We start from the raw sequence: 12,754 nt of genomic DNA, 5'->3' as shown, positions 1-12,754 counted from the left end.
ACCACATGCACTGCTGCCACATACAGAGCCCGGAAGAGGGTGCTGGATGCCCTAAGCTAGAGTTACAGACAGTTGTGAGCTGTCAGTGGGTGCTGGGAATTGATCCGGGGCCTTTGCAAGAGTAGCTAGTGCTCTTAACCTCTGAGTCATCTCTCCAGCCCATAAATAAAAATTTTAAATAAACATTTTAAGATGGATGTAATCAATAAAATGGCTAATTATAAATTTTCTAGAAAGCTTAAAACTTGTTTTCATTATGAAACATTAAGTACAGTTAAATTTAATCTTCATATAGTCTTTCTTCAAAAAGTTACAAAACAAAGAAACCAAAAAACTATGTGATTAGTTAATTAAAGTAAGAGTTTCTTAGGAGGCTTATTATAACAGTGTGAACTTTAGAACAGCAAGGGTTTGTGCTAGCTAAGTCTTCTCGTGTCGGGCTTCACCTAAAGCACTTCAGTTTGGACTCAGAACACTGAAGACTGCGGCGGGGAAAGTGCGCGCTGCCGAGCCGCAGAGCCTGACTTCAATTCCCAGACCCCCAATGGGAAAAGAGGGAACCGACTCTCACAAGTGGTCCTCCGACTTCCACACATAGGTCGTGTGTGTGTGTGTGTGTGTGTGTGTGTGTGTGTGTGTGTGTGTGTGTGTGTGTGAGAGAGAGAGAGAGAGAGAGAGAGAGAGAGAGAGAGAGAGAGAGAGAGAGAGAGAATGAGACTTAAAAAGGATTATATAGGATTATTCAGCTTTGTACTAGCATTTCCATTTGAGAGTATGACTGTAAACATCTCAGTCTGACACTCAGGCCAGAGGGTCTTCTCTTCCCCGAAGACACTGACATGGTAGCGTAGGACCCGGCTCACGTCACAGCCGCATGTGCCTGCTCTGTGGGAGTGCACTGCTGGAGCTGGGGAGACAGCAGTGAGGGACAGAAAGCCCCCGTGCTGTCACTGAACTTCCGTTCTAATGAGCTGAAGAGAGCAGACAAGTAGAGCGATTGCAGGTGCTGAGCACTGTGAATCAAACATTGAAGCGGGGACAGGAGAGACTGCTGGGTGCAGGAAGCTTCCTCCAGGTGGTCCTGCATAATTGAAAGTGCCTGAAGGAGTGTGGCAAGGACATCCAAGCAGAGGGAAGAACAAGGATTTGGGCACAGGGGTGCCAGGTCACAGAAACAGAGAGGTAGAGTTAAGAGTAAATTAGCTGTGGAAGATCCTCAAGGTACCCCTTTGCTAGACAAATTCTGAAGGACTGAGGACATACTGAATCTGAATCTCTGTTGATCAACACTTTCAATTTCAGGCAGAAAATGAATTAGGCAGAGTCAATTTTACTCCTCTTTGCTTCCAAGACAGTTTACATTCGGGAATGGGAGAATCATTACAAAACCAGAGGATAAATTCTACCAAAGGCTTTTCTATGTATTTAGCAGCAACTCTAGCAGGTGCATTTAGTTTGATCAACTCCTAACACTCCTATATTAAGAGCACAGTCCTTTCCACCAATATGAAAGCAGCTCGGAATGAAGGGACCACCTAAGGAGCCGTTTCCCCGGTGAATAGCCTGGTCATTAATCTACTGTCTAGAGAAGCTGCTTAAAACCCTGGCACTCGGCCCACAAGCAGATGCACCATCTATCAAGGTGAAGATTACATGGATCAACTCTCACTGGCTTTGATCACTGTCCACACTGTTTATCACACCTGACAGAGAGCAACTCACGGAGATGGCGAATCTTTCACCAGTTCTCAGACTGAAGAAGTAAGCACCCTGCTTCCTGACACGGCATTTTCATCTGGATGTTAATAAAGCACAAATGCTCACAAGTACTGAAGTTACAAACCGGGGCAATTGTGTGTTAGGACACTTTCACAAGACAGTACAGCAAGGTATCTTATCACTGCACTCCACACCTGGCTCTTTCAAGAATATGAATATGTATGTATGTATGTGTGTGGGTATGCATGGATATGTATGTACGTATGTGTGTATATATATACTACATACTTAGGTTTATTAAAATAAGGACCATGGAGGTGAAACAATTAACACAATTAATATAAATGGAGTTTTCTTCCTTGAAATCTTTCTTCAGAAACTGGCCCATCTATCAATTCCCATCTATCAAGTTCCATTTCTATAGCCAGCACTAAGAACCCACTAGAGGCATCTAAGGTTGGCTTTGTATCTTTAGCCTTCAAACAATCAGTGATGCGACCTAATAGTTTTCTGTTTTCTTTCTATATGTGGTGCCTGTGCACGTGGAGGTCAGAGATCAACCTTGGGAATTCTGCCATTTGTCACCACTGTCTGGAAGTCATCTTGAGTACTTACCGTCTTCTGTAGCTGACAAGATTTCAGACAAGCTTCCATGCCTGACTACCAGCTTTGTGATTTTTGCCTCATGTCAACCCCCCCCCCCCCAAACATCACTAAAGTGAAACATAACTCTGGGCTCTGGAATTGTGATGGTGATGCCACAGTGGAGGCAGAGAATTGACTCCTGTAAGCTGTCCTATGACACATGCCCCATGGCATGTGTGTGCTCCATATATATACCATGCATGTGTATATGTATACATACACAAGTAAAAAAAATCTCAAAGAACTTTCCTAAATTTATTGATAGCAATTTTGCATTTCCTATTTATTTTCCAGTCTCTACCTCTCTTGAAAAAATTTTAAATGATTTTGTTTATGTGTATGAATGTTTTGTCTGCATGTATGTATGTGTACTATGTGTGTGCCTTGTGCCTGTGAATGTCAGAAGAGGGCATAGGATTCCTTGGAACTGGAGTTACAGATGGTTGTGAGCTACCATTAGGTTCTGGGAGCTGAACCTGGGTCCTCTGCCAGAGCAAAAAAAAAAAAAAAAAAAAAAAGCTCTCAACTGCTGAGCTATCTATCCAGGCCACTTACCTTCTTTTGAAATGTTTCTGTAATAATTCTGCTGACCCACAAAACCTCAGATGTCTCCACTCAGCCCGTCCATTCGACCACTAGAAGGAACGGTGTTAAACATTCCCTATACCCCTCCTTTCTTTCCAAGATTTCCTGTCTTTCTCTTGGGCTTTCTGGATTCTCCAGGACTCAGCTTACTGCTCTTGGCAATCCAATACTTCCACCACTGGAAATGAGACTGAGGAGAACTATTTCTAGAAGGCTTCTGAGCTGTGATAAATGCATACTGCTGATAAATCTGCTCCTAGTTCCTAAGGATAAACTTGTAATGGCTGGAAAAAATCATAAAAATCTATAAGGATTCCTTATTTAGATTGCTTTGCCAAGTGTCTTTACATATTTGCTGCACTTTACAGTGAAACATTTTTTCTGGACAGGGTCTTGCTTGTGCTGGTGTGAACTTCCGTGATCTTTTGGCCTTAGCCTCCTGAGTGCTCTTTGCTGCACTTCAAAGCAAAGGACACTGGCAGCTGCAGAAACTACATACATACATCCACCTAGATCTAGGCAAGAAAAGTAACAAGGAGTGTCAATTAATCTATCCAACTAAAAAGCCTTCATTCTAGATCAGACATTTAACTTAATCATGTGTTTGATACAGAGGTATTTTTATTTACTGTGGCAGGTATATGTGGTATATGCATGTATATTTGCAGGTATGTGTGTGCGCCTGTGTTTGTACAGAGGCCAGAGCACCATGATGGATGTCCTTTTCTGTCACTCTGTCTATTCCCTAAAGACAGAGTCTCTCACTGGTTTCTGTTAGCCTGGCTGGCCAGCAAGTTCCCAGGATCCACCTAGCTTCATCCCCCAACACTGGTGTCACAGACATGCATGGCCGTATATGGGTCCTGGTGATCTGAATCCAGGTCCTCAGGCTTGTGCAGCCAGTACTCTCAGGCACTGAACCATCTCCCTAGCCTAGGGCCTTAATTTCTAAAAAGTGACATGCACCGCCCCCTGCACATTTATCAAACTTTTAAAATGAACAGAAGAGCCACTCCTGGTCACTTCTGGTAACGTGGTGTCTGCACTTTAACCCCGGGGAGCCGCCAGCCACGCTGCAGCCTCCTCAGCTTTCTACCGTCTGCCCTTGTTTCCCCACTTGCTAGGATGGACACATCTACTCTGGGTCATTCCTACAGATGGGAAGCACTGGCAAGCCTACTTTTTGAGGGGCTCCACTCTTTTATAGTTCATTCTCTACCTCAGTCTTTTTCTGCTCTTCCTCTGTTCCAAGACTTTGCAATAGTTTCTTGTACAAAACAAACCATTTTCAAAGTTATGGTATGGAACTGTGTCAAAAAATTTTACGAGGTGTAATTTACACAGAACAAAATACACCTTACGTAGCCACACAAGCACCAGTGATCAAGACTTGAAGTATGTTCAGCATTTCTTCTCTCTCCCTTTCCTCTTGGAGGCAATCGATCGACCCTTACTCCTTCCTGGCTGAGTCAACCGGGGGTCTGCTTTCTTTGAGTATAGACATGAAGAACTGTATACACACAGAACCGGAAGTTTGGACTTTTTCTTTCATTTGAATTCATCCGTATTGTTGATTACTTAATACTCTGTCCCTTTTTGCTGCTGGGTAGAATTCTACTACATAAACATTTATTTGTTTAGTCACTTGACAAACATTTTGGTTGCTCCCAGATTGGGGTTATTATGAATAAAGCTGCTATGTGTATTCATATTCAGGTCCTGGGGGAACATATGCTTTCTATCTTTACTATTTTTTGAGACAAGGTTTTACTACATAGCTTTAGCTGGCCTGGAACTTGGTATATAGACCAGGCTGGCCTTCATCTTACAGAGATTCACTTGCTAGGTATTTTGTGTTTTTGAGACAGGTCTCTCACTGTAGCCCAGACTGGTTTAGAATTTCCTCTATAGCCTTGGTTGGCCCAGAACTCATGGCAATCTTCCTAAATTTACTAAAGACTGGGGTCGCAGGCTTGAGCTACCACACTCACCGATGTATTCTCTTTTCTTTGACTACAGATCTAGGAATAAAATTCTCAAGTAATGTGCTACGCATGTATTTAACTTTGAAAGCAGGCGGTAATTTTGTTTTTCAACCCGAGCATCATCTTGTTTCTAGCAGCGCGCGCGCACACACACACACACACACACACACACACACACACACACACAAAATAAATAAATAAATAAATAAATAAATAAATAAATAAATAAATAGAGTGCTATTTGCTTTACATCTCCTCAGCTGGGCATAGTGGCCCATACCTTTAACACCAGTACTAGGGAGGCAAAGGCCAGCCTGGTCTACAGAGTGAGTTCAGGACAGCTAGAGCTACATACAGACACCTTTTCTTGGGGGAAAAAACAAAACAAAACAAAAAAACAACCCACCAAAACCCCAAACCTCTAAACCCAACCAACCAACCAACCAACCAACCAACCAACCAACACCCCACAAATCAAAATGCCACAAATCAGTCATGTATGTACACACATAATTTGTCATTCACATATCCTCACTGGTTTATCATTGATGCCTATAATCTACTAAATTCGTAAATGTAGGTATCCATACACATTTTCTCCCTCTGCATTTAACGACAGAGCACACCTAACAGTTTGCACTGAGGTATTTCTTTCACATCAGCACCAGCTTTTAGGAAACAGAGTGGAATTCACTGTTTGGAGGTTCAGAACTATGTCCTCAGAAAAAATATTATTAAGGGGCTGGAGAGATGGCTCAGAGGTTAAGAGCACTGACTGCTCTTCCAGAGGTCCTGAGTTCAATTCCCAGCAACCACATGGTGGCTCACAACCATCTATAATGAGATCTGGTGCCCTCTTCTGGCCTTCAGGCAAACATGTTATTTACATAATCAATCAATCAATCAATCTTAAAACTGAAAAAAGAAAAACAGAAAAAAATATTATTAAATACTTAGCTGTACTTACAGCCTTTCAAATATTAGCTGTACCCAGTTTCTAAAAAACTTGTGCTAATTCATATTTTTTGGGATATTATTCTTCACAAAGGCTTCCTTTTCTATCATTTGTTTTTGATATGAGAATAATTTAAAACACATCTCTAACATGTATTCTTTAAAGCATATATATGGTCTATAAAGCCCTTTTTACTGTATAATTATGTACTGAGTCCTGAAACTATAGATGCTCAAAGGTCATTTCTCCTTTTAGAACCTTATGTTCTAGTCACTTGTCAATTTTTCCAAGACTGTATTTCAGAAAGTGTTTTTAATACACACACACACACACACACACACACACACACACACACACACACACGAGTGTTTTGCCCGCGTGCATGTTTGTGTGTCATGTGTGTCTGGTGCCTGCAGAGGTCAGAAGAGGGCATCAGATCTAGAACTGGAGTGACAGTCAAAACCTGTCACATGGGTGCTGGGAATGGAAGCCAGGTCCTCTGCAAGAGCCGCGAGTGCTGAGCCATCAGAGAACAGTTTTTAACATGCAAAGGTCTGATAGTTCACATGCAGACGGTGACTACTGTTCTGACTTGGAAGGAAAAGCATAATCACCGCACAAGCATCAGCTGTTCCGACAACCCCGATCAAGCATGTGCTCACCTTGACAAACTCCTTTCTTTCAATCATCTCATTGCCATCTGCATCCAGCATTTTAAAAGCAACATGGAACCCAGTGTGAGGTTCTGCAAGGAAGTGAACAATGGACAATTACTTAGTTGTTGGCAGAATGCTAAGCATTTGTAGCTAAGAAAAACTTCAAATTTGAAATAAATAACCAAAAAGTATATAAGCAAGAGCTAGACAGAAAGAAGAAGGATCTGTTTCATATTTTCCTTCTTATTACTTTTTTCTTTCTTTCTTTTTTCAGACAGGGTTTCTCTGTGTGGCCCTGGCTGTACTGGAACTTGCTCTGTAGACCAGGCTGGCCTTGAACTCAGAGATCCACCTGCCTCTGCCTTCAAGTGCTGGGATTAAAGGAGTGTGTCACCACCACCTGGCTAAGAAGGTTCTTTTTCTTTTTCTTTCTTTCTTTTTTTTTTTTTGTTTTTTTGAGACAGGATTTCTCTGTGAAACAGTCCTGGCTGTCCTGGAACTCACTCTGTAGCCCAGGCTGGCCTTGAACTCACAGAGATCTGCCTGCCTCTGCCTCCCGAGTGCTGGGATTAAAGGCGTGCACCACCACTGCCCGGCAAGAAGGTTCTCTTTCAAGCAGTACTTGAAGTTGAAGCTCCTGCCTCTCAACATCTCCCGGGGGCTGTGGCTGGCCTGCTCGCCCTCTGCAATAGATTACCGTGAGAACTTGTTGATTCACCTTACCTCTGGCTTTCGTGTATTCTCATAGCACTCCTGCTATTTTCAGAGCAGTTATTATTACTATCCTTTTTTACTTCCCTTCCTAGTTGTAACTTTTTATTTTGTCACTTTTTGACAACTACAATAATGTATGCCCACATAGTCTTTAGCCAGCTTCCTCTAGGGGTTAACACTTTACATATCCACAGCACACTTATCGAGACTAAGATATTAACATTGGCACAGCATTATGAACCACGAGCAGCAGGTTTTGTAATCTTCACTAGTGCTGTGTTTTGTTTTAGAATCAATGTAAAGTATTCTGCATTTAGTTACAATGTCTGCTTAGTCTCATCCATATACGAGAGTTCCTTAATCATTTCTTAGTTTCCACCACTGGAATACTTTTGAAGGTCAAGAATCCTGTTCAATGTCAAAGTTGTATTTTAAAAACATCTCTAAGAGGCCAAACATGGTGGCCCATGCCTTTAATCCTGGAGGCAGAGGCAGGAGGATCTCTTTGAGTTCAAGAGAGTTCCAGGCCAGGTCACACTGTGAGACTCTTCACAAAACAAAACCAACCTCCCCAAATAAAACACAAAATTCTCCCTCTCTCTCTCTCTGTGAAAGTTAACTATGATTTTTCTCTTTCTTTTTCAGAGAATACTAACCATGACTTTTTTCTTTCTCTTAGACAACACTGACCATGATTTTTCTGTTCAGTAAATGTTCTGTGTCAGAAACATAAAGTTACAGGGTGCCATAGTGCATGGGGTAGAAGAACACACTCTAATTTATGTGTTCGCTTTCGAGACAGGCTTTCTCTGTGTAGCTCTGCGCCTGTCCTGGAGCTCGCTCTGTAAACCAGGCTGGCCTCGAACTCACAAAAATCTGCCTGCCTCTGCCTCCCAAGTGCTGGGATTAAAGGCATGTGCCACCACTGCCTGGCCACACTCTAACTTAACATTATCATTTTGTAGATGTAGAGATGAAGGTTCATGTGTACGTGGTGTGTACATTTGAGCCTGTGCATGTATGTGTGTGGAAGTCAGAGGCTGATGTGGACAGCTTGGGTTACTGCTCTCACTGAAGCTGGAGCTCTTCCCACTATTGTACTAGACTGGCTAGCCAGTGAGCCCCACTCCCCAGCACTGGGGCAACAGGTACATACGCCCAGGCCTGCTTTTTCTGAATGCTAGGGGTCTCAACTCAGGTTGTCATGTCTGTACAGTAATCACTTTAACCTACAAACGCCACATTTCAAGTCCTGTTTGTTCAGGATGCAAATGCCACATGACTGCTGTAAAGAGAACTAGTATACTTACTTGTGAGGATTGTAAGTAAGAAAAGATACTCGGTGTATGAAATTACCCCTGAAGGAGAAAAAATAAGAACAAGTCAGGAGATAAATTTTAGATGAGAACCATGGAAATAACCAGTCTTGAAACTTCACCTTTTACTTTTTACAAACATTGTAAAAATCGATGTTTTTTTACTCTCTCTCTGGTATAGTAGAAAGCACTGTATAACAAGAGTTGAAATACAGCCAGTGTTTAAAAAGAAAGACACCATGCTTCAAGTTTTACCTCCAGCAAGGAGGTCATGATAGTGAATCTTATGTGCCAGTTTGACTGGGCAAGGATTGGACATTTTTTGGGTGTATCTATGAGGTTCTCCAGCTGAAGTTAGCCTATGAGCTGGTAGACTCAGTAGAGGAGACTGAGCTCTCAACGTCTGGTGATCACCTAGTCTGTCCAGCAAGTGCTGAGGAAAGAAGAATTCGGGCCTGCCTTCCCCTTTCCTTACCTGCTGGACATCCTCTACCCTGAGACTGGGACTTGAATTCCTGCCTCTCCTGCCTCTCCTGACTCTGGGTCGAGACTGAATCCCACCCTGGCTCTTGGGTCTCCAGCTTACAGAGGTCACACAAACCTGTAAGTGGGCTCTGCTTCCTTGGACAACACTGACAGATGCTGCTTATCAAGTAACAGAAATTCACTAGCATCTCATCTGTAGGTTGTACCATTTAGACTCAGTTTTCCGGTAATACCTCACTTGACCGAGGGAAATTTAAAATTACAATAGTACAACTCTGGAGATACAGAAACTAAATTGTATTAGTTAAAATGTTACAATTCAATCTTTGTTGCAGTAACTTCCTTTCTCTTTGAGAAACCATTCTTTTTTGTTCTCAAACATGCAGTTTGGGTGAAATGCTTTGCTTTTCCTTCCATTTCCATGAGGCTGAAGGAGAGATGCTATCTTAGTTAGGTTTCTATTGCTGTGATACAACGTCGTGACCAAAAGCACCTTGGTTGGGGAGGGAACAGTTTACTTTCCTTTACAGTTCTATACAACAATCTCACATATGAGGAAGTCAGGGCAGGAAGCAGAGACAGGAACCTGGAAGCCATGGACAGGTGCTGCTTACTGGCTTGCTGCTCCCTATGGCTTGCTCAGCCTGTTTTCTTATATCACTCAGGGGTGCCACCACCCACAGTGAGCTGGGTTCTCCCTTATCAATCATCAATAAAGAAAATGCTCCACAGACTTGCCATAGCAGCATTTTCTCAATTAAGATTGCCTCTTCCTGAATGACCCTGGCTGGTGAACAGGTCGCAGGAGTGTGGTTCTAGGGGACTGGTTCAGGGATAATTCATGACTGAAGTTGGGCTACTTTGAGCAGTATTGCATGATTTCTACGGAGGATGCTGGATGACTGACTTCTTTTGTGGAGAGGATGGTGCGTGTTCTCGATGATGTGAGAGTTATACTCAGGACTCTGAGGCTATGGGTAAAGTGACTGGAACTGACTGACACAAGGCAGTATTCAGAGCCCAAGAGCCCATATTTAACCAGGAGGCTTGAAAGATGGGTACTGGGTATGTCTAAGCTCCAAATTAAGGAAGTTTTAGGGCAAGCTCTGTATTTGATCACTAAATAAAACTGTTGTCTCTGGATCAGAAGCACAATTTACAACTGAACACACTTTATCATGAACAACTCAACGACAGATAAAATTACATGGAATGATAGTTATATATTATTATATTAGATAATGATATAACGAAACCCAGACCTAATAATTATCAATTTGTGAGCCTTATTTTGTCTTTTAGTCCCCACCTCTCACTAGATTATTCTGAAACAAACCCTACATATCATATCATTTCAAAGCCTCACAGGTAAATACTCAAATGCTCTCTATTTACTTGATCTCACAGAGTGAGGACATGTAGTCAGTCCTCGGACACTTCTTTCTGAAGGCCGTTCCATGTTTACATGAAGGGAGAATACATCCTATGTGTTTGTCATATCTTGCTCCTGGCAGAAGTGCTCTAATGTTAGTTTGAGGATCAAAGCATTTCATCCCTTGGCAGCCTGAAAAAAGGTGGAAAATAGTGTTTTTCTGTATTTCAAAGGAATAGAGCAAAGGGGGAAAAAGGCCAACGTGTAGACTGTCCTGGGCTTGGCGCCAAAGGAGACCTCTCTTGTCTTTAAACACAGGTAAATGTCCTTTAAGGATAGATGACTTTTGAGAAGGAAAATCTCAGCGACATTTTCTGAAACGCTGACTTCAGTAAGAGGTTTAAACAAGCACAGTTGAGGAAGGGTAAAAAGAGCAGCTTGTGCTCAAGATGCAGGACAAGCAACAGCACCCCTGTAGCACCCCTGCAGCGGCCTCAGAATGCACTTCCAGAGACACATCTGAGGGCACACGCAGGAAAACAGCTCAGCGCCTATCTGTTACTCGGAATGGGAAACCCAATGCTCTAAGTGGCAGTTTCAAAGCTGCACGGTAAACAGGGAAATTTTTATTTATGTGTATTGGTGTTCTGCCTGTATGTCAGTGCACCATACGCATGGGTTACAGACAGCTGTGAGCAGCCAGGGGGTGCCAGCAATTGAACCTGTGTTCTCTGGAAGAGGAGTCAGTGTTCTCAACCACCAACCATCTCTCCAGCCCAAACAGGAATGTCTCTAAAGCTTACCTTTGATAAAGAATCTTTAAGGGCCACAGGAACGATGAGTGAACAGTTCCTACACTTTCAGAAATATTTTAAAGTTGGAACCACACTCAAACATGGTCTGTTCAGTAGCAGCATTCTGAGAACAGTATTTCCCAAGGTGGCTGGGTTATCTCTCTTCCATGGGGATCTTACATCAATGTGTCTTGTAACTTATGGTCAGAACATCCTTGAGGCAAGTGTGATATTGAGACTGTAGCTCAGTTTAAAAATTCAGAATAAGCAAAACTTAAAATATACTTTTCTTTCCAATGCATAATAAATTATTTCTCTTCTATCTCAAGAGCATTCCACCTTTTGTTGGTTATGTTATAAATTGTGACAGATCTTATATGGGGTGAAATGCAGTATCTTAAATTGCTCTTTACACATTTTTATTAACATTAGCAGTGAGGTACGGATGAGCCTTTCCTTCTTCCTTGGAAATAGAGATTTCAACAGAAAACTACAACAAGCAAGCAAAATCCCCGTTTAATCCCTCCTCAACTTTTTTCTATCTGTGATGACTAGACTTCATTATTGGTTAATGCACCAGACTCTGGAATCTCTGCTGAGATAACGGAAACTGGAGAGAGCTTGAGTGCCAGAGTTTATCTATCCCTGCTTCCTCCTGGTCACAAATACAGGAGAACTGACTGTGCTGACTCAGAACATATATCCCTACAAATTCCCAATATGAAAACTGTAGGAGGTATTACCTCTAAGCTCATAGGTTTATTCTGGTGCTGTGATTGGGAGGGATCCAACTGGGAGGCAGTGGTTCTCAACCTTCCTAATACTGCGACCCTTTAATCCAGTTCTCATCTGTAGTAACCTCAACCATAAAATTATTTTGTTGCTACTTCATAACTGTAATCTTGCTACTATTATGAATTGCAATGTAAATATCTGGTATGTGACCTTTTCACAACCCACAGGTAGAGAGCTGCTGCAATAGGGGTTACTACAGTGCAAAAGTCATTGGGTAATTCAGTATAAGCAACATAATGAAATCTGTGCTGCCTGCTACATACTGACACACCGAGGAATGAACAGAAATGGACACAAGCAGCTATCAATTACTGTTTACTAAAATGCACAGTGGTATGCACACAAGTTTTTATTTTGTGGACTTGGGGATAAAACACGGGGCCTCACACATTAGCCAGGAGCTCCGCACTCAGCCATAGCTCTAGAGCTATTTTGAAGATTTCCAAATGTTTATTTCTCAAACCAACTACTCTTTCCCCACGATGTATGCTTTCCAACTTCCCTGGCAGCTTTCTCTTGACTTTTTAACTTTCCCCTCTTCATCTCCTTTCCTCTCTGACTTCCTTTTCTACTGTCCTGTTTAGGGTCTGTGGATAATTAGTCAAACTTTCTCTAGTAGTCAGTATTCTCAATGGCTTCCTCCAGGACTGTCCTCTACTTGCCCAACATGACCCTAACTCAATTCAAGTGCAGCATTCTACTGCTCCACGAGAGATGCAGGATAATCACGCA

The 12,754-nt window shown here is 42.3% G+C and overlaps 1 protein-coding gene across 1 annotated transcript in view; it reads right to left on the bottom strand.

Moving 5' to 3' along the window:
- Positions 1-12,754, bottom strand: part of Micu2 (mitochondrial calcium uptake 2) — an 84,380-nt gene that overhangs the window by 22,728 nt on the left and 48,898 nt on the right. Inside the window, exons 5-6 of the mRNA XM_028870396.2 lie at positions 8,570-8,617; positions 6,552-6,634 (exon numbers count right to left, since the gene is read on the bottom strand). Of these exons, the coding sequence (XP_028726229.1) occupies positions 6,552-6,634; positions 8,570-8,617 (131 nt within the window). The remainder of the gene's footprint in view (positions 1-6,551; positions 6,635-8,569; positions 8,618-12,754) is intronic.

This window comes from Peromyscus leucopus, chromosome 9, assembly GCF_004664715.2.
Source record: "Peromyscus leucopus breed LL Stock chromosome 9, UCI_PerLeu_2.1, whole genome shotgun sequence".
Classification (NCBI taxonomy): Eukaryota; Metazoa; Chordata; class Mammalia; order Rodentia; family Cricetidae; genus Peromyscus; species Peromyscus leucopus.
The sequence above is the reverse complement of the archived record's forward strand: the minus strand, read 5'-3'. Positions and strand labels throughout refer to the sequence as shown.